At 42.8% G+C, this 22881-nt stretch overlaps 1 protein-coding gene across 1 annotated transcript in view; it reads left to right on the top strand.

Annotated features, from left to right (window-relative positions):
- Positions 1-22199, top strand: part of LOC146832816 (uncharacterized) — a 171213-nt gene extending 149014 nt beyond the window's left edge. The window contains exons 3-4 of the mRNA XM_085600228.1: positions 21473-21523; positions 22022-22199. Of these exons, the coding sequence (XP_085456354.1) occupies positions 21473-21523; positions 22022-22070 (100 nt within the window). The 3' untranslated portion in view covers positions 22071-22199. The remainder of the gene's footprint in view (positions 1-21472; positions 21524-22021) is intronic.
- Positions 22200-22881: the final 682 nt, after the last annotated feature.

The raw sequence follows: 22881 nt of genomic DNA, 5'->3' as shown, positions 1-22881 counted from the left end.
TCTTTTGTCATTGCAAGCTTAAATTTCTCTGTCTTTGTAATTCTTCATCACTCATTTATTATATTCATCTTTCTATTTATTAGCATACTTGACTCTCACTTTCAGCCTAAATTGTCTGACTTCTCTATTCTTTCCTGTTCTGTGATTGAAATACTCTTCCACCTCCTTTTTCTCTCCTTTGATATTTTCCACTTTTGGTTTATTGAATTGGGCTTATGTTTTATATTCTTTGTTCAATATTATTTTTATAGCTCATGTCATTAAGATTGATTTCATGGAATGTTAGGGGTTTAAATTCTCCCATCAAAAGACAGAGAGTTAGATCTCATTTGGCAAAATTAAATGCTGACATTGTATTCTTGCAGGAAACGCACCTCACGGATACCGAGTCTTTAAAACTAAAGAAAGGTTGGGTAGGGGAAGTCTTCTTCTCTCTGGGTGATGGTAAACGTAATGGAGTAATGATACTCTGTCGTAAATCACTTCCAGTTATATTGCTGATCAGGAATCAGACACAGAGGGTAGATGGTTAAATGTTAAATTGTCACTAAAGGGTGTTCCAGTTTCTCTCCTTACTGTCTATGCCCCTACATCTGGCGAGACTTCATTTTGGCCTACGTTCATATTAGCTGGGGATTGTAACCAGATTTTTGACCCGTTCATGGGACAGGAACTCTAAATTTCCCTTTGTTCCCAATAAACCTCATAAAGCTTTTGTTCATACCATTACTCAACATAAACTCCTTGATGCTTGGCAACTTTGTAACCCAACCACTAGAGAATACTCGTTTTACTCTCCAACCCATCATACTCAGTCAAAAATTGATTATATATTTCTTTCTCACAACATATCGCAATCCCTCACAAATGCAGAAAATTGTCCCATTTTGTTATCAGATCATGCCCCTGTCTCAATTTGCCTCGACATTTAGCCTAAACCTGCCGGTTCTAGAAGATGGCGCTTTAACAACGTTCTCCTTTTAAATCCAGAGTTTACTGCTTCCTTTACTGCCTTTTTTGATGAATATTTCAAAAGATAAATAATACGGAGTCCTTGCCATTCTCAACTATTTGGGATGCTTTTAAAGCTTCTACAAGAGATTTCATTATTACCTTTGAAGCCAAAAAACGAAAAAATTGCACATAAGCGTACCAGTGATTTGTTAAATGACATCAAGAAACTGGAGCACTTTTATTATACTTCCAACTCTAATGATTCTTTAACAGCACTTATAAATGCAAAATTGCAATTCAACAAAAAATCGACAGATGATGCTTCATTATATTTATTAAAATCAAGTGCAAAATTCTATAGCGGGAAAAAGAAAGCTGGGAAAATACTGGCCAACTATTTAAAAGTCCGACAGAATAAATTAAATATTGCATCTATTTATGATGAACACTCTGCCTTAAAATTTAAAGACAATGACATTTTAAATGAATTCTCTCTCTTCTACAAATCATTATATACATCCGAAATACAACCCACGGAACATTCTCTGTCTCTTTGCTTTTCTAATATTCAAAAACTCCAACATACACTTCCAGATATGGAGGTAGATATATCACAGCAAGAACTCTTGAAGGCTCTTCAACACCTTAAAAAAGATAAAGCACCAGGTCCGGATGGTTTTACTGTCGAATTTTATAACCACTTTTCCAAACTCTTAATACCTAAATTACATTCTCTAATAAACTTTTTTAGCTCCTTGGAAAGCTCCTCTGGCTCTTTTTCAGAAGCACATATTTGCCTCATTCCCAAAAAAGGCAAAGACCCTAAACATTGCAAAAACAATAGACCTATATCCTTGGTTAATATTGATTATAACATTTGTCCAAAGCATTAGCTGTCCCTTTAGACTTCTTTTTACCCAATTTGCTAGGCAAAGAACAATCTGGATTTGTTAAGGGACGCTTCATAACAGATAACACGGGGTTCTTATTCAATGTTCTGTCTAAATCTACCTACCTAAAACGACCCCTTGCGGCAATTGCTTTAGACTCCGAAAAAGCGTTTGATAGAGTCGAGTGGATTTATTTGTTTTACGCCCTTAGATGGTTTGGTTTTGGCCCCAAATTCATATACTTGATTTCTCTTCTATATTCTAATCCCCGTGCTGCAGTCTGTGCTAATGGTTTGATTTCCTAATTTTTTTGATCTGGGTAGAGGTGTTTGTCAAGGTTGTCCTCTTTCTCCTTTTTTTATTTAACTTGGCCCTGGAACCTTTCCTTTCCAAATTGTATCAAAATCCAAACTTACATGGTTTCCAAACTTTACAAGCTCACATTAAACTTGCGGCCTATGCTGAAGACATTTTACTTTTCATGTCAAAGCCAGCCGATTCTATTCCTGCCTTCTTAGCAAAAGTACGTTCATATTCTCTCATTTCTGGATATAAATTGAATAATGATAAATGTGAGATTTTGCCTTTTACCAAATATACCTTTAAATCGGACTTTAATGCTTCTAATTTCACATGGAGTCCCAATCATATTAAATATTTAGGCCTACATATCACTTCTTCAATTCTGGACACAGTTTCATTATGCATGAATAAATGCATCCAAAACATTTCTGACTTAACTACTAAACGGCACCCTCTCTTTTTTATCATGGTGGGTTCATTTAGACACCATAAAAATTATGTTATCCCCTATAATTATGTACACTATCTCCAACATACCAGTCCCCATCTCCACTAAATGGTTCAAGAGGATTAACTCCATTCTCTCTTCTTTCCTATGCCAAAACAAGACATCACGAATGTCTTTATTAAAATTAACACGTCCTAAAACAGAGGGTGTAGTCAACTTTCCCGACTTTCATACATATCAGAAGGCATTCCTTCTACACCAAGCTTCTCACTGGCTGCTTGAACCTACAGAAAATGAACCTTTATGGACCACAGTTGAACGTCTTTTCTTGTTCCCCTTCTCTTTTTCAGACTATCTTTTCTTCTCACGTAAACCACAATCCCTTTCTACCCCTATAATCAAATTAACCTCCAAACTTCTTGAGTTATCTCCTACTCCAATTCCAATTACTGTGGACTTGTTTCTCAACTCAACAATCTGGCACAATAAAAATTTGCTCATTAAAAATAAACCCATTTATTGAAAAACATGGAGACACAAAGGTCTAAATTGGATTCATCAATTGTTCTCACAATCAGACTTCCTATCCTTTGCTTCACTTAGTCAATCATTTCACCTGCCTAACTCATTTAAATATAAATATACCCTACTAAAGAAGGCAATGATGGATACTTATTCTCAATTGCCAACTGTACAGACTACCCCTATTAGCTTGGACACATCCTCGCGAACCCACACTCTGCTACAAACTTCTCCCAAAGCCTCTACTATATACCGTTATCTGCATGACACCCACACAATTAGACAGAAGTCTAAACTAGAGGTGGCCTGGGAATGTGATTTTGGGGTATCGTGGCCAACGTCATTATGGATGAATATTTGGACCAAAATTCATAAGTCTTCCAGAGCAGCCAACACAACGCAAACATTGTTTTTTGTCTACAATAGACTCTTACTAACACCGAAAGCTTTAAGTAAAAAGTTTACGACTGTCCCAGACACATGTTGGACTTGCTCTGCTTCAAACGCTGATTTCTTTCATATGTTATTTTCGTGCCCATATGTTCATGCTTTCTGGAAACAAGTTTCCTTTATCTTTTCTTCATGTTTTTTGGGGAAGAATATCATCCATTTGGGATAATGTTAAACTCAATATCGGAATTATTGACGTGTTCTTAGCGGTTGCTTTTCAACAAATTACCACAAATTGGAAAGACTTCACAAAAATGTCTTATAAGGCTTGGTGGTACATAAAATGCCATAATCATAGGCTGGACACCTCCTTTGTATTTCCTATAAAATAGCAACAAAACGCTTAGATTTATGGTCACCTGTTACAATGTATATTGAAGCCAGTGCCAAACGTTGTTTCCAACTCCAGCTGTCTCAGCAAGAAGTTCTTAAACCTCCTTGATTCCCCTGATTATTCCTAAATCTTGTATATTACAATGTTAGTCATGTTTTACACATTTAGTTTGGTTCTCTTTCTTTTTATTAATAAGCCCGATTTTTGTACAATTTTTATTACAGCATATTTGTATTGTGATGACATAACTCTGACAGTGTATACCTTGTAATGACACCCTATTCTCAGTAATAAAAATGTTCTTGAACTTAAAAATAGGTGAACTCTCTTCTGCTTCTGAAGCTCAGGGGTGTCCTGTTTTGGGTGTGTCATAAACTGCTTCATTTATCAATTTTCTTATTCTTATTCTTTTATGGGTGATAAGATATGGTAATACAGTGTATGCGAGTGAACAATTAATTACTAAGATACTTTTATAAAATACAGTACAAAGTTGAATGTGTATTAAGACTGTGCTTGTTATTGTTCTTTTGAAAAAAATTAGGTATGCATAAATGATAATGTAATTACCTTGATCGACATTGAGGACAGTTTGAATGAATGTGATGAATAATATGCAAAAATAAAATAACTATGTACAGTATGCTTCAAGTTTGTCTCAAATTCAGAAAGATATCACATGTATTTTTTTTACATATGATTGTAAAGATTATACATGCACTTTATTTGTGATAGAAATGACATTAGAAAAACTGAAAGCACTTCACATGGGAAAAAGTGAAACAAATACTATATTCTGGTGCTGTTGATGTGGTATTGACTATGGTTCATGCGGAAGTATGGAATTTATATGATTTTAACTGGTATATGTTCCATTACTGTAGCTGTAACAATACTCCATTTGAACTTTCACGCACTAAATCTCATTTTTGGATGTTTCGGGTTTATTCCTTATAAGGCACAGCTGATCCAAGGTTATGGAGGGCATAGACCAATTATGTAAATGTGAAAAAGTGTTTGCAATAATGCTGGCAGAATTCTTAGATGAAAATGTTATTCAGATTCTTCAGAAAATGTGTGATATAGTGACTACCTACCAGGTACTATCCATAACTTTGTGAAGCTTATCTGTGATTTGAACAGTGAAAAACGATGCACTTTATGATGTAGTGAAAGTGTTATATATGCTATAGCATGTTGTAAGAGTTTCATAGCTTTGAAATGTGAAAATGGTTTACAGTTAGTAATGTAGGAGGATGCTGTCCAATGTAGGTCCACATTTTTATAGTGCAATGTGTGGCATGCTTATCACAATGTTATTTGATTTCATGGGTACTTCTTGACAATTTCTCACTTCTGCTTATTTCACATTTTTTTTGTGGTGTGCCCACTCTCTCCAGACACCCAAGCCTTATTAGGTAGACATGACTCTACTACGGAGAGTCTTCATCCTGTCTAAAGCACTTCACTGAGAGGCCAGTAAGTTCAAGATACCAAAGCACTAAAAGGTGGACAAATCCCTACTAGGTACAGATTGTATTAATTGTACAGGTCTTCACACAGAGTATGCTTCTTCCAGATGCTCAAACCCCATTAGGTGAGCAAGGCCCTAGTACAAAGAGTGTTCACTCTCTGAAGATCATCACAGGGAGTCCAGCTCCTCCACACAAGTAAGCCCTGACTTTGTGCTGTGCATTGCTCTTCAGGGGAATGCCAGTCCCTTTTGTACACCCAAGCGTCATTAATGGGGCAATCCCATACTACATGCAGTGTTATTTCTCGGCAACGTTCAGTAAAGAGAGCCAGTCCCTCTAGCGACATATACCCATTACATGGTGAGGTACCTTCAATGAACAGCTTTCCCCTTGGGCACAGGTCTTCACAGACAGACCAATCCCTTGAGACAATAAAGACATATTAGCTGGCTAAGTCCCTACTGCACTAAAATCATACTGTGCAGAGTTGTTTATGGAGAGGTCAATCTCACCAGACAACCAAGCCCCATTAGGTCATGCACCTACTACGCAGAGACTTTGCCCTATGCAAAACACTTCACAAAGAGGCAAGTCCTTTGGGACACTCAAACCCTATTTGGTGGGCAGGCCATTACTACACATAGCCTTTACTCTGTGTACAGCTTTTCATGGAATGTCCACTCTCTCCAAGCATTCAAGACCTATTAGGTGGGCAGTACCTAGTACACACAGTGTCTAACCTATGTACAGATCTTCAAGGAGAGGTATGTCCCTCCACACAAGGAAGCCCCATTATGAGCAATCTTCCTCTATACATAGATTTGCACCATGTGCATTGCTCTCCATGGGGAGGCCAGTATCTTCCTACACATAAGCTCCATTACCTAGGCAAGCCCCTTCAACACACACTACTCTCTGTCTGCACAGCACAGTCACTGAGAGGCCGAGCCCTCTAAAGACGCATGCACCGTTAGATTGTCAAGCCTCTTCAATACACAGCGTTCTTCCTGTACATAGGTGTTTGTGTAGAGGTCATTCCCTCCAGACATCGAAGACCCATTAGCTGGCCAAGTCCCAAATATGCACAGCCTTTGCTCTGTGTACAGCTTGTTATGATGAGGGCACTCGCTTTAGATACCCAAAGCTCATTAGGTGGCTATGTCCTCACTGTGGAGAATCTTCATCCGCTTTAAAGCACTTAGCAGAGAGAACTGTCCCTTGAGATATCTAAGCCGTATTAGGTGGACATACCACTACTACATACAGAATTTACGCTGTGGAAAGCTCTTCACAAGGAGTGTGCTTTCTTCAGGAAATCATGTCACATTATCTGGGAAGTTTATACTACACACAGTGTTCAACCTGTGTACATGTCTTCAAGGAGAAGTAAGTCTCTCCACACAATTAAGCCCCATTACATAGACAAACACCCACTTTGCCCAGTCCACAGCTTTTTATGAAGAGGCCAGTCTCTTCAGACACTCAAGCTCCATTACAGGGGCAAGCTCCTAGTAAAAATAGTGCTGTCTCTCCGTACATCTCAGTCATTGAGATGCCAGTCTCAAATAGTCAAACCTGCCTCATTAGAAGGTGAAGCTTCTTTAGTGCACAACGAAAAGTAGCCTACCGCAGGATAACAGCCACAACACTGCCCTACCAGTCACGATGTTGCTTTCTGTCAGTGTTCCCATGGTGGCTAAGTTTCTCTACCTGAGCTGGCAGTCTCCAGTCTATTAAAGGGAGTATGCTACCACTACAAACCTCTTGGACTATTTGAGTCACAATGAACCTGCTTTTGGGAGGTGCTTCATACCTTCTTTTTGATCTGGATGACACCCCACGCTGTCATAGAAGATATGTGTATATAAATGTATGTAATGTGATAAATCTTCATTATCATGATTTTAAATCAATAAAATATACACTTGATATATTTTGAAAATTGTCACTAGAACATGTTAAAATAATGTACATTTGTGATGTTATCGGAGTAAGAAATTTGTTGTGTACAAATAAACCTTTAATTAAATGTAGTGCGCGTATGTGCAGACACACTCTGGGCATATCCAAAGTAAACTGAATTATGCCTGTGGTGTCACTGTCTGTCATCTTGAAGGTAGGTAGCACATGACAGAAAATCTATTGTAGCTGACAACATCACCTCACTACTCTAATAATAATTATATCAAAGAATCTCTAAAATCTGCGTGATGTCACACACCTGGCATTAAATTTGCTCAAACGACTATCCCATAAGAAGCTAAATACTACAATTCTACACCATATGTAAAGGTGCGGTTTATTCTAGAACAGCTGTTGTTGGCCATATCATAATTCCCGTGGCCCTTATGAAGGGTGATCACAATAAATGCTCTCCTTCATCTCGCCTGTAATCTCAAAATGCATCTGATCTGACGTGTCACAATAGCACTTGCAGAGGGAACTACAGTATGATTGTTAAAAAGTGGTTATTAGGCATGCAAATACAGCATTATATAACTCAAGGGTATCGATATATAAGAATTGAGGTGTCATCTAAACTACATAGGAACCAAAATGTAAGAGCAAACTATCCAAGTGTACCTTACATATCAAATAATATGATTAGTTAACCCTACCTATAAATGTTTTTATTTTAACAATGTGATTGATGTACACCAGAAGAAAACACTAGTGGGCCTGATAATTAAATGTAATACAAAATGAGTTACCTCTCCCAATTTTTACATACATAAACAAATACAGATATACAATCAGAAATAAAAACAAATGGCCTCCTACTGGAAAGGTGTTATGTTCCCCTATTGGAACCTAGGCACACAAATGCCCTTCTGCCAAAGAGGCATATGTCACTCCATGAACAAGCAGGAATCCAGCTTTCTCAGTTTACCAATCAGAAGAAGGGGTGGACCTTTTTTTAGGGGTTTGGGATGAGTAATGGTGGTTGGGGAAAGAGTAGGAAGGTTGGATGGAATTGGTGTAGGAGGTATGTGTAAAGTAGAGTGTGTAGGAGCAACTGCAGCAGCGCTGGTGGATGTGTGTTGTTGTGTGGGTGAGTGTGTATCTGAAGTAAGATGATGTGTAGTTCTGCGTTTGGGTGTGTATTATGCTGAAATGTGGGAATCGTTTTTGAGTGTGATGAATGTGTTGGTGTTGTGGATGTTGTGGCTTTCGGTGTGTGCTTTGGTAGTGTCTGTTTTGATAATGGCTTTCAGCTCTCCATCAAGGAGTGGACAGGACACCAGCAGTTTGCAGGCCATTAGTGTGGGGGGGGGGGTTTCAGGGTACGTCACACCCACTTTCACTGCCAGGAGCACTTCCCCAGCTGGACCTCTGCCATCATCTTAGTGCAGCAACATAGGTTCTCCCAATCCTGATGGCAGTGCAGGCTATCACACCTATGGACCCCCAAGGTCCGCACTTTAGTAGCAATGCCCTCCAGATTTCCTTCTTCATATGGGGACTGACCTAAGATATTGGGAGAATAAGAGATATGCAAAAACATATGCATTTTCCATCCTCTGTAATTTGATTTTTTGGGGTATACACATCAATTTTATGTATTCATTTTAAATATATTTGCAGTATAATAACTTTATATACGTGCAATGGTGGCAGTGGACTGCATAAATATACTGTATTGAATAGAAATTAAACCTCAGTTGAAGGATCTCAAATTTGAAATTCATTTTTGGGGTATGCAATGGATACAAAAGTAAACATATAAATTACATTTTTCTGCAACTCTATGACAAATATACATTTACATTTTAAAATGACTTTTGGACTTCTTTGAGTATTAGTTAATATACTTTTGTCACACAATATATGCTAATTGATATGTTAACAGGCCATTGAGAGCACAGTTTGGTGTAAGGTTAGTGCACATGTCGGGGACAATTGTGTTGATATATGTGCTGCAATGTGAGTTTATGCAAATAGGTTATCAAAATGTCTTATAAAGCACACACACTGTATATAATTTTTAATTTTTTATGTGGAAAACGTTGTCCCTTTATACTTATATTTTGCGCCTTACCCTTTATAGACATTCTCCAACCTCGAGGTAACCACCATGCAAAGGTGCATAGAAGCCAACCTAGGATGTTCCGCCCTTTTCCCAGACCCTGCCACCGTGCAAGAATGAGTGATGATAAAGCAAAATACCGAGTAAACTGACAGACATTAGTGGATTTATGCCATCCGCTTTGAGCCATAACATTAATTGTGAAAACCATGGCAGTTCTCTATTTTGCAGCAACTGGATCATTCCAGCACATTGTACGTGATTGCAATTGAATGGCACAAGCTACTTATAGTGGTGTGCTAAAGGAAATCACAGAAGTGATACTGCACCACCATAACACCTTCATTAAATTTCCACAGACTGGATAGGAATTGAACATGTGAATACAGATTGCTATGGTTTGGGTGGCATTGCACATGTCATAAATGACATTGATGTGACCCACATTGTATTGGTGCCACCAGACAACAGAGGACAAGTGTACAGCAAATAGCACAACTAGGAAATGTGAGGTCCTTGCTTACTGGTAAGTGTTATGTTTCAACATATGTGAGAATCCTATAATATAGTTTTGTAATCCATTGTAGGAAGTTGAGTTATTGGTTGAGGGTGGTGAAACCCTTCTCAAGCATCAACCACAATTCTTCTCATGAAGTTGTCACAAAGCAACCCTAAATTATTCTCTGCTAAACCTTCAAGTAGCTCAGCACAGAGCAGTCCGGCTTAACTCTGAGGCAATGTGAAAATATTAGTACATTACTTCAAGCAATAACACAGTGAAAACACACCCCAAATGTATCCCACACCAGTCTAGAAAATAGATTAATTTTTTATAAAATAAAACAAGACCAAGATGACAAACATCTAATCATTAAATCCAGAGACATGAAAATGTAGATTTTTTGTGTAAATAGTACTACAAATCCCTAAGTGCCACTCACGGCTATCTGGTCGTACTAGACCGGGAGAAAGTCACAAGTTTAGGACGACCATGATGGATTGCAGATCAGATACAGGGCCAGGTTAGTCCTACATTCTTAGTCCTGCGCAAAGAGCACCGTTCATGGTGTAGGGGCCTGCAAGGAATAGGGAAGCATCACGGATGGTTTCTGATGTAGCATGAACAGCAGGCCTGGTGTTATAGATTGGTGTTGCTGTATTGCCAAGATCCTGCAGTCGTCACAAGAGGTCAAGCCAATGCTTCACAATGGTGCTCCCTGCAAGAGGCCAATGCTGACAGAACATTGTGCTGGTGGGCTGTGTGAGTGACAAGACTTTGGTACCAATTGTCCCATTTGCAGTTGTGAAGAGCCCAAAAACCTCCTTTCAGCTTCTCTGCGGACACAACAAGCATACATGACCTGGGAGCACTACCTGAGATCAGGCGCTTGCTCCAGCAAGATCTGGGTGCTGGGTCAGTTGGTTGTGACCCTGTTATGTCCCTGTAGCTCTGAACAGGAGTCAAGCAGTCTAACCCTTGGAATAACTTTGGGTGTCCTGGATTCAGGTGCAGGTCCAAGCCCTCTGACTCAAGCATGAGGGCAGCAGGCCAGCAGAGCAACAATCCAGCAAGGCAGCAGTCCAGTAGGACAGTAAGCCAGCATGACATCAGTCCAGCAGAGTGGCAGTCCTTTCAGCAGCACAACAATGCTTCATCCAGGCGGAGTATCCAAAGGTCTAGAAGTGTACTAAAGGAATGGTGTCTAAGGTCCAATATTTATACCAGATGCTCTTCCTCTGAAAGGTGGGAAAAGCTTTTCAGAATTCCCATTGAAGTCCCCAGGCATCCTGCCTTTCCTGTCCTATTTCCAGAGTAACTCATGGGGTATGCAGCCATTTATGTTATGTTATGTTATCTAGATTTAACCCCTTCGCTGCTAGGCCTTTTCCCCCTCTGTGCTAAGCCTTTTTTGGGCTATTTGGGGTAGTGCGTGCTTAGGCCCCTGTAACTTTTTGACCACATAAGGTATCCATGCCAAATTTGCGTCCTTTTCATGCAACATCATGGGGATTCTAAAGGTACCCAGGGTTTGTGGATTCCCCAGGAGGGGTCCCAGAAATTAGCCAAAATACAATGGGGAAAAACGGGCTGCAAATGAAAGCGTCTGGGTTTTTCTCTGCAAATGGTATCAAAAAAGGGTTTGTGGGGCTGAAATCACCATTTTCGCAGCTTTTAGGGAATGACAGACATTTGTCAGAAAACCTACATTTTTTACACAGTTTTGGCATTTTTTGGGGACATAGCCTATTTTTGCCATTTTTTGTGCTTTCAACCTCCTTCAGTTAATGATAGAAATGTGTCTCAAAGCAATAATGGATCCTGGAGAGCTATACATTTTTGAAAAGTAGACCGAATTCTGAATTCGGCAAGGGGTCATTTGTGTAGATCGGTCAAGGTTTCTTTATAGAAACTAACTGTTAAATATAGGAAAAAATGAAAATTAGTTGAAAAAAACAGTCTTTTGTGTCAACGTTTTTACCTGTAACACCTCTTCTAATTATGACAGCTCTTTGAAAGCAATATACCGTTACATCCGCTGGACCTTCCTGGTTGTGGGGATATATAGGACTTGTAGGTTCACCAAGAACCCGACGAACCTAGAGTCAAAAACTGAGCAGCAATTTGCAATGGTTTTTTATTATGTTCTGGGTACAATATAGCAATTATTGTGGGAAAATGTATACATGGAAAAATCGGTATGAAAGACACCTATGTATTTCTGAAATGGGAACAAATTATAGAGTTGAGAAACAGTACATATTTGCACATTTTCGAAATTGGGAATACTCATACTAGCATGAGAATTATCGGTCATTTTTCAAAATGACTTCTTTATTACACAAAGTCTTTCATTTGGAAGGCAGAAACGCGTCAAAAATCAATAGGTAATAACAGTTGCTTTACAAATCCGAATTACCCCAAGTCTCCCAATAAAAATGGTACCTCACTTGTGTGGGTAGGCATAGTGCCCACGACAGGAAATGGCTCAAAACCCAACGTGAACACACCACATTTTCACTATGAAAATATACCCTTTTATTGCGAAGTGTCTAGCTGTAGTTTTTGAACACTAGCTCTGCCGGCACCTAGTGAAATGTTGCAAACCTATACGTTTGTGAAAACTAGACACACAGGGGAATCCAGGATGGGGTGACTTGACTGCCTCCCACCATGGTCTGTTACCCAGAATCCCTTACAAACCTAAACCTAAAAAATTGTCAAGAAAACCACATTTTCCCCACATTTCTGTGGTGGAAATTTCCGGAATCTACGTGGAGCCACAAATTTCCACCCACTCCGCGTTCCCCAAAGTCTTACGAGAAAAACAGTACCTCACTTGTGTGGGTCGGCCTGGTGCACGCGACAGGAAATGGCGCAAAACGCAATGTGGTCACACCTCAATTTCGCATTGAAAAATGACCCTTTTTTGGCAAAGTGCCTAGCTGTAGTTTTTTAACCCTGGCTCTGCGGGCACCTCGGGAAACCTAGCAAACCTATACATTTTTGAAAACTAGACACCCAGGGGAATCCAGGATGGGGTGACTTGACTGCTTCCCACCAGGGTCTGTTACCCAGAATCCCTTGCAAACCTAAACAATTGTCAAAAAAAACAAATTTTCCCCACATTTCTGTGGTGGAAAGTTCCCGGATCTGCGTGGATCCACAAATTTCCACTCACCCCGCATACCCCAAAGTCTTATGAGAAAAATGGTACCTCACTTGTGCGGGTCGGCCAAGTGCCCGCGACAGGAAATGGCGCAAAACGCAACGTGGTCACACCTCAATTTCGCAGTGAAAAATGACCCTTTTTTGGCAAAGTGCCTAGCTGTAGTTTTTGAACCCTAGCTCTGCGGGCCCCTTGGGAAACCTAGCAAACTTGTACATTTCTGAAAACTAGACACCCGTGGGCTTTCTGGGAGGTATGGCTTGCGTGGATCCCCCAATGTTTCCTTACCCAGAATCCCCTGCCAACCTCAATTTTAGCTGAAAAAAAATCAAATTTTTCACACATTTTTGTGTGGGAAAGTTGTGGCATCTCCAGGCTCACACAAATTTCCCACTACCCAGCGTTCCCCCAGGTCTCCCGGTAAAAATGGGGCCTCACTTGTGTGGGAGGCCCAAGTACTCGAGACAGGCAAGGGCCCAAAACGTAGTGATGCGACATCAAAATTGCCCATCTCAAAACCACCTGGTTTTGCAAGGGGGGTCACCTCGGTTTTTGTCCCCGTGCTCAGCGGCCATATAGGGAAACCTACCAAATCCACACATTTCTGAAAACTAGATACCCCGGGGCTTCCAGGGGTTTCTGGGTAAGGAAACATTGGGGGATCCATACAAGCCATACATCCCTGGAATCCCCTGGGTGTGTAGTCTTCAGAAATGTGTGGGTTTGGTAGGTTTCCCTAGGTGCCGGCAGAGCTAGGTTTAAAAAACTACAGCTAGGCACTTTGCCAGCGTAATCGTTGGCTTCTAATGGGCTTTTTGCCCACCGGGGGGGCAGATTGGGAGCTACTGCCCCCATCTTTCCCCCAGGGGGGGGCAGAAAGGCAGTAATTGTTGAGGGTGGGGGCATTGGCATGCCCGTTTTGGGAAACACCCACCCTAATTAAAATTTACCCAAAAAAATCCCTGGTTTCTAGTGGGCTTTTAGCCCCCCCAGGGGGGCAGATTGCGGGCTAATGCCCCCATCTGCCCCCCAGGGGGGGCTGACAGTCTACTAGACGCCAGGGAGTTTTTTGGGCAAATTTTAATTATGGAGGGGACTTCCCAAAACGGGCAAGCCAATGCCCCCACCCTAATTAAAATTTGCCCAAAAAATCCCTGGCGTCTACTGGGCTTTTTGCCTCCCCGGGGGCAGATTGGGGGCTAATGCCCCCATCTGCCACCCAGGGGGGTCAGGAAGGCTTTAATTCTTGCTGGGGAGGGGGTGGGGGCATGGGCATGCCTGTTTTGGGCAGCCCCCACCCTAATTCAAATTTGCCCCCAAAAAATTCCTGGCAACTAGCCTACTAGATGCCAGGGATTTTTTTGAGCAAATTTTAATTAGGGTGGCGGTTGCCAAAAACGGGCATGCCAATGCCCCCACCCTAATAAAAATGTTCCCAAAAAATTCCCTGGCGTCTAGTGGGCTTTTTGCCCCCCCCGGGGGGCAGATTGGGGGCTACTGCCCCATCTGATTCCCAGGGGGAGCAGGAAGGCTGCAATTTTTGCAGGGAGAGGGTGGGGGAAATGGGCATGCCCGTTGTGTGCTGCCCCACTCTAATTCAAATTTGCCCCCCAAAAAAACCCTGGCATCTAGAGGGGTTTTTGCCCCCCCTGGCGGGCCAGATTGGAGGCTAATGCCTCCATCTGCCTCCCGGGGGGGGGGCTGAAAGTCCACTAGACGCCAGGGAGTTTTTGGGGCAAATTTTACTTGGGGTGGGGGTTGCCCAAAACGGGCATGCCACTGCCCCCACCCTAATTAAAATTTGCCCAAAAAATCCCTGGTGTCTACTGGGCTTTTTGCCCCCCCAGGGGGCAGGAAGGCTGCACTTTTTGCAGGGGTGTGGGTGGGGGCATGGGCATGCCTGTTTTGGGCAGTCCCAACCCTAATTCAAATTTGGCCAAAAAAAATCCCTGGCGACTAGTGGGCTTTTTGCCCACCCAGGGGTGCAGATTGGGGGCTATTGCCCTCATCTGCCCCTCAGGTGGAGCAGAAAGCCTACTAGATGCCAGGGATTTTTTTGAGCAAATTTTTATTAGGGTGGGGGTTGCCAAAAACAGGCATGCCAATGCCCCCACCCTAATAAAAATTTGCCCAAAAAAATCCCTGGCATCTAGTGGGCTTTTTGCCCCCCCGGGGGGGCAAAAAGCCCAGTAGATGCTGGGGATTTTTTTGGGCAAATTTTAATTAGGGTGGGGGCAGCCCAAAATGGGCATGCCAATGCCCTCACCCTAATTAAAATTTGCCCCAAAAAATCCCCGGCGTCTACTGGGCTTTTTGCCCCCGGGGGGTGGATTGGGGGCTAATGCCCCCATCTGGCCCCCAGGGGGGCAGAAAGGCTTTCATTTTTGTGGGGCAGGGGTGGGGGCCTTGGCATGCCCATTTTGGGCAGCCCTCACCCTAATTCCGATTTGCCCCCAAAAATCCTGGGCATCTAGTGGGCTTTTTGCCCCCTGGGGGGGACAGATTGGGGGCTACTGCCCCCATATGCCCCCAGGGGGGGCAGAAAGGCTGTCATTTTTATGGGGGGTGGGGCATGGACATGCCCATATTGGGCAGCCCCCACCACTAATTATATATTGTTTTTAAATCCCTGGTATCTAGTGGGTTTTCTGCCCCCCTGGGGGAGCAGATTGGGGGCTGCTGCCCCCATCTGCCCCCCAGGAGGGGGCAGAAAGACTGTATCTTTGCAGCAGGAGGGGTGGGGGCCCTAGTATCTAGGGGGCTTTCTGCCCCCCCTGAGGCAGAAAGTCTGAGATGTTGTGGCCAGGGGGTGGGGGCATTGGCATGCCCATATTGGGCACCCCCCACCCCTAATCATATATATTTTGTAATTCCCTGGTATCTAGAGGGCTTTGTGCCCCCCCCCGGGGGGACGGATTGGGGGCTACTGCCCCATTTGCCCCCCAGAGGGGCAGAAAGTGTATATTGGCCCAAATTTATATGGGGGAGTAATGGCCCTTGCCCAAGGGACCGCTCTCCCCTCCCTGGTGTCTAGTGGGTGGATCCCTGCTTGGGGATTGCCCTCCTGGGGCGATCACCAAGCAGGGATCCACTGGGGAGGGAAAGGGGAGATTCTCCCCTTTCCAATGAAACCTGTCCCGTCTTTCTACGTGCTCAGGGGGCTGAGATAGCCCCCTGAGCAGGTAGAAAGTGAAACTGAAAAGAACCATTCCGTCATGAGCATCGAAGGGGTTAAAAAGTGCACATTCACTGAGAGGTCTCTTGGTGCTAAAGCGACAGAAGCAAACCTACATTTAAATGCTCCCATGGGTTAATCATAAGCCACCCCGAACAGCCAGGCCTTAAAAAGTTTCCTAAACCTGATGTAGCAGGAGTCAAACCTAATATCAGGTGGTAGGGTGTTCCGAATACGGGGGCATTGTAGAGAACATGGAACCAAACCACCCATTGTCTTTTTTATTAAAAGAGGGGATGGACGAAAAGTTTAAATTAGAAGATGTTAAGTTACAAACAGGTGTATATTTGTGGATGTGGGATGGGATAAATGCTGGGCAGCAAATCTGTAAGGATTTTAAAACAATGCTACAGGCCTTAAAGACTAAGCGTTGCTCAACTGGTAACCAATGCAATTTCTGTAGCAGGTGTGAGGCTTAACACTTCTAGGGTAGTTAATACAAGAGCCTGGCATCTTGATTCTGTATTGATTGCAGTCTACCAGCTAGACCCTTAGGAAGCCCTAGATAAAGAGAGTTAGCATAGTTAACTCTAGAAATACCCAGTTCAACAACCACTTGTTTGATAGTATCAAAGGAAGGCAATCTCCTAATATTTCTAATTTTGCAGAGTTGAAGGCATCAAGCGGAGACTGTTGTCCCCACATGAGATTTCATTGACAGCTTGGTGTCAATCACAACCGCAAGACTTTTAACTGACTTCTTGGACTGGGGAGGAGAGCCCATAGAAGGGGGGAGCAGAATTACACAGATCTGGCTCCTTACCAAAGAAAACCATTTCAGTCGTGTCTGAATGTAACTTTAAATGATTATTATTCATCCAATCACAGATGAATACCATTGTATTCTGAAAGAACACTTTCGAATCAAAAGAATCATCAATGTTAAAAATCAATTGTAGATCAGCCACATAATTGTACACCTTAACTTGCATTTCATCCAGGGCACTCCCTAAGGGCCAAATATATATACTAAAGAGATATGGGGAATTGGATGATCCCTGAGGAACTCAACAGGCTAACTTAACCTTTCGCTAGTTAAAGGAAGAGCGCTTGTTTGACTGAGAGCGATCCTTCAGGAACAAGATAACCCATTCCTGGATGGTTCTGCGACCCGACACGGTCCACCGTGTCAAAGGCTACTGATAGATCAAGCAGTACCAGTGCCTGGGGGGCCCCTCTGTCAACAGCTCCCCTCAAGATTGTCCACCACCGACAGTACAACTGTCTCCGTGGAGTGAGCAGGTCTAAAGCCAGCTTGGTGGGGATTAAGTAAAATGTTTTTTTTCTAAAAAAAGAACTTAAAAAGCCTGCCACATGTGCTTCAAGTATTTTAGCCAAGTACGAAAGAAGTGCAACAGGGCTATACTTTTTCAATATAGAGGGATAATCCCCAGCTTTCTGCAGGTACCACTGTGGATTTCTTAAAGGCAATAGGAACCGAATGACAGCTCAATGACTGATTTAAATAAGCTAAAGCTTGGAAACTAACTAAAACCTTTCCCTAATATTTGTGGAGGACAAGGATCAACTGGTAATCCTGATTTCACTTTGGTTAATAATTCCAGAAATTGCTTCTTGCTGATGGAAGGCAATTTGTACATTTTCATCGGATTGTGATCTCCTGCTGCTACTCCTTTCTCAGAGGACCAGGATGAGGTACTGGCCTTAATGGTTGTGATCTTCCCAATGAAATAAGTATAAACGGGACTGACAGTGACTCTGAGTTGGAGTGACAGTAATAGTTGCTCTACCTGTGTTAGATAACTCATCCACATTTCTGATAATGTCCTTTGATTTATTAGTGGATATCATGACCCTAACTGAGTAGAACGTCGCTTAAGCTTGAAAGATAAGTTTCTTATAATGTTTTAGCTGGAGTAAGTATGCCTGTTTATCATCAAAAGAATAGTTCTTCTGCCACTTTATGTGGAGGCAGGACACCGCCTATTAAAGTGTAAAGACAAAAATGTTTGGGGGAAGACCACCATAAGGCCAACAGGTCTAACATGTGTCCTCCAGCTGAAAGTAGGGAAAACTACTCAACCTTTTGGGAGTTTTCATTACTAAGGCAGAAAAACCTGCATAGACCATCAGCACTGGTGTGGTCTGACCCAGGAAGGGGGGCTTGGACCACCTTGACAGTTTGGGATTTTCACCCCTCATGTGTTTTAGTCATCTGAAGGGTCTGTGGTCTGTCTGAACTTGAAAGTGAGCCCCAAACAGGTATGGTCTCAGCTTCTTCAGTGCCTAGACCCCAGCATAGGACTCCCTTTCGATTATACTCAAAGTCAGTTCCTGAGGAAGTAACATCCTGTTGATGAAGGTTACCGCTTCGTCTAGGCCCTCCTCATTTAACTGTGCTCAAAAGTACTCTGGAACTTGACAGTACCTAGACTGTTGATGAGCTCATCTACTCAGGAGATGGGGTGTGCATCCATCTTCATGATGGAATTTAGTCCTCCATAGTCCACACAGAACTTGGAGTGGTGCTGATGGGGTTGCCTTGGGTATCAGCACCACAGGGTTGGACCATGAACTGTTGGAGGACTCAATCACCCCTAATACTGGCATCTTGGAGACCTCTTCCATGGTACTGGCCCTCACCTTGTCAGACAGCCTCTAAATTTCATTTTTAACAGGCAGAGTATCTCCAGTGTCAATGTTATGGACGCACTAGTGAGTGAGTTCAGAGGAGAAGGAGAACAGAGAAAAAAAATGACTCGGCACATGGTGACAGCTACTCTACAGTTCTTGATCCAGAGTAGGGGAGAGGTTGACACTTTCTACTGACACATTATGCTGTTAGGCATAGAGGTGGTCAGGGAGAGGCTCACTCTCCTCTTCTACCCCTTTGTCTATAACCAGGGGTATGATGCCTTTGTACCTCTCAAAGTGTGGCTTTAGGTGGTTCCCGTGGAGCAACTTTAAGGGGTTGCTAGGGGTCTTGAGATTCACCAGGTTTGTAGACTCCCCCTTCCAAACCATCCCTTCATATGGGCCTGTCTAGCAATCTTATAGAGCTCTGGGCTTCACAGGCTCTAAAACCCACACCTTCTGGTAAGGTTGAAAGTCCAGAGTTTCCTTATTTCCTGACTGGCCTCAAGGTGTCTTTCCACCTTTTTCCAGAAGTGATGAGTCTGGTTGCAGAGTTGCGAATTGCCTCTCTGCCTTCCTGTCCACCAGTCAATCTATGGAGAGGCCATTAGAGGATACAATGCTTCCTGCTCTGGCAGGGAGTTCCAGTTCAGGAGAGGGATTATCTCTTACTTTGAAGACTGCATTGGAGGGCTAATGCCCAGGGCCTGCGCATCCAGATCATCCTCATCATCCTGCTCTTTTGTGACTGTTAGGTACTGGCGAACCTCCAACCAGGTCCTCAGACGCTTTCTGTAGCACCAACTTCTTGGTACCCTTCTTGGTGAGGAGTGCCCTTTCCTTGCAGAATTGCTGGAGCTCAGCTATAGTGCGGTTTTCCAAGCTGGTCGGCTCAAATTCCATCATCTGCAGCTTTGGTCACAGACAGTCTGGTAGCAAAGAGAGTAGATTTGGAAAAATCAAAAGTAGCTATTCAAGGAGAATGAAAAGAACCTTAACTGGTCTTAATTAATTTCTGTGGGGTGGCAGCATAACACAAAATTACATATGACACTGCACAAACAAAAGTCCAAGGGCCTCATTTATGAGAAGTGACACATCGCTGCATGAAAGCAGCGATGCGTCACTTCTCAGTGCGCCCTCCTTGCGACATGATGGATGCGTCATATTTATTGTATGATGCATCATGTCTCAAGGAGTTACAGATATGTCAGTATTTCTGATGTATCTGTAGGCGTAAAAGTGACACATTGCTAGAGAGTGTGTCACAAAAGTGACGCAACTCCAGCAATGTGTCCTTTCACATGGGGCAAGCCCCATGTGAAAGGACCTGCGTCAGTCTTACGCCTGCTGTGAGGCAGGCATAAGATATTGACGCATTTGCACCCTAGAAGTGGTGCAGTGAAATCTTAGATTTCACTGCATCACTTCTACGAGGCTTACTTACGTGGGAACGCCCACCCTGCATACATTATACCTGTCGCAGGTATAATGTAGTGCAGGGGTTTACAAAGAGATGCATCTGCTAAGCAGATGCGTCACTTTGTAAATAGGGCGCAACAGGAGGCATGTTTTATGCCGCCGATGCGTCACAAAAAGGGACGCAAAAGAAGCGCAAACTGCCGCAAGGCCTCATAAATAAGGCCCCAAATCCTCACGTCTGAACACCAGTGTTAGAAATTGGGTTGACGGTTGAGGAAGGAGAAACCGTCCTCAAACAGCAACCACAAATCTTCTCAGGGCGAAGTCACAAGCATACCCTAAATATACCTGTGTTCAAACCTCGGGTAGCTTGGCACAGAGCAGTCAAGCTTAACTCAGAGGCTATATATATGTAAATTATTTGTGCAACGCTTCAAACAGTAACACAGTTACAATACACCACAAAAGGATTCTACACCAGTTTAGAAACATAAAGTAATTTTTAATGAATAAAACAAGACCAAAATGACACAAATTCAATTAGTAAATCCGAAGTTATGCAATTTTTTAAGTTTTCAGTGTAAATAGAGCTAAAAGCTCAAAGTACCACTAACCGCTATCTGGTCATGCGAGACTGGGATAAAGTCACAAGTTCAGGCCGACTGCAATGGAGTGAAGGTTGTATACAGGTACCAAGTTAGTTCTGCTGAAAGTTAGTAGGACACATTCACAGTGTAAAGGGCTACGAGGAGCAGGGAAGTGTCACGGTGTCAGGCCTGATTACTAGGAGTCCAATTAACACAGTAGCAGAACGATGCCTAACTCCCAATGCCCCACTTAGTACGTTCCTGCTTGGCTTTCAAGATGTCCGTCACAGGTAAGTGCCAAGGGGGGAAAGGGGATTGGGAATAGAAAAGAGAAGAGACTGCCCGGCTGGTGTTCTTCCTGCTCTATTCGTCTTCCTCTTCTTAGCTGAAAACAATAATTACAATTCTATGCCTTTTGTTCCACGTTATTACTGTGCAGTTAAATAAATAACTTATCTTACCAGGAACACCAAGGACCTGAGCCCCTCTTCTATAACCTTTTCTATGTCTGTTGCTTGGTTTTTTGATCTGCGTTCGTGACATCTTTCTTCCTTTCTTGCAGGTTGAATACGAGCGTCACCAACACCTCACTCTTAACACAGAAAGAAACAAGGTAAGTTATAACTGGTGATTCTTGTATTTCTTGTGGGACTGTGACTGGTATTTTCCTAGTGTTCGGTCTACTTACTCAGGTCTATTCATGTAGTGACTGGAATTAAATACATTGTTATAATTCCTCAGTAATGTATCTCCTATGTTTCCCTGAGGGGTTTTGACATTGTGTTATTATTATTTTTCCCACTAATTTATTGGTCGCTAGGTTTGCAACCAAGTTGACAGGAGTCTTACGAAGTCGGCGGTTCAACGAGGTGTGAGGAATAACCACGCCCGTGTAGAGTTGTTGACTTATTTTCTACAGGGAATTACTTTGATTTCTCTTGGCTCCGTTATCTATAATTCCCAGCTGTTAGCAATGCGAGTGGAGCCAAACTCTGTTATAGCTGAGAAAGTTTTAACTCTCGCTGAAACTCTCCTTTCATGTCATGCGCGGAACAGAATAATACGTTTGGGTGACATGCACATTAGAAAGACACTAACCTCTTTTTTTCAGGAAGGAAGGAACGACCGGAACTAAACGCGGTCCGACGCTTCTACTCTGACTGACTAAACGACGGAGGATGACAGATAAGCTGCTACTATGAACGAATCTTTGGTGAAGTGCGGCTTGGAACGTTGGAGAGCACCTCACCAGACTAAGGAGTTCTAATAAGAACTAGACTGCTGAACTGCGGGCATGCTGGCAGCCATATTGGAATTCCAGCGCTGCCAGCATGCTCGCCAACCGAGACGGTAATGAGGCCCAAGACCTTGCCAGTGGGGTTGGGGAGGACACACAATGGCTACAGAAGGGTCACAAGGAGGAAACTTCCTGTGAGCCCTGACACACGGATGCTCAACAATATAGTGTGAAGAGCAGGCTTGGCGTTGTGGAGCAAAGATTATGATGTTGCTGTGAGAGGTTGAGTCAGTTCTTTTCAAAGGCTCTCCTCTAGCGTGGCCAATGCTGAGGAATTGGCATTGAATGGATGTGCATGTGATAAGGTTTTGGTTCCAATGGGCTCATTCATGCTCATGAAGAGCCCAAAAACTTGAATTTGGCCTCTCTGTGGCCACACCAAGGGTCCAGTACACGAGGGGCACCAATTGGGGGTCAGGGGCTTGCTCCAGCTGGCTTTGCATGCTGGCTTGGTGGCTGTGAGTCTATACTCATGTCATCCATTGATAGATTCCCTCTTTGACCACAGTGTATGAAACCACCACCTATATGTTTAATGTATATGTGTCACATGTTTGTCCTGCTTGATTTGTATCACTCTTTGTTAAAAACCACAATCTCAAGTATGCCAGTGTAGCATGCTTCTACAAGTACTACACAATACCATTTTGTATGGCACAATTTTATGGCATTTT

This window comes from Triturus cristatus, chromosome 4_2, assembly GCF_964204655.1.
Source record: "Triturus cristatus chromosome 4_2, aTriCri1.1, whole genome shotgun sequence".
NCBI lineage: Eukaryota > Metazoa > Chordata > Amphibia > Caudata > Salamandridae > Triturus > Triturus cristatus.
Note: the sequence above shows the minus strand (reverse complement) of the source record. Positions and strands in the feature narration are given on the sequence as shown.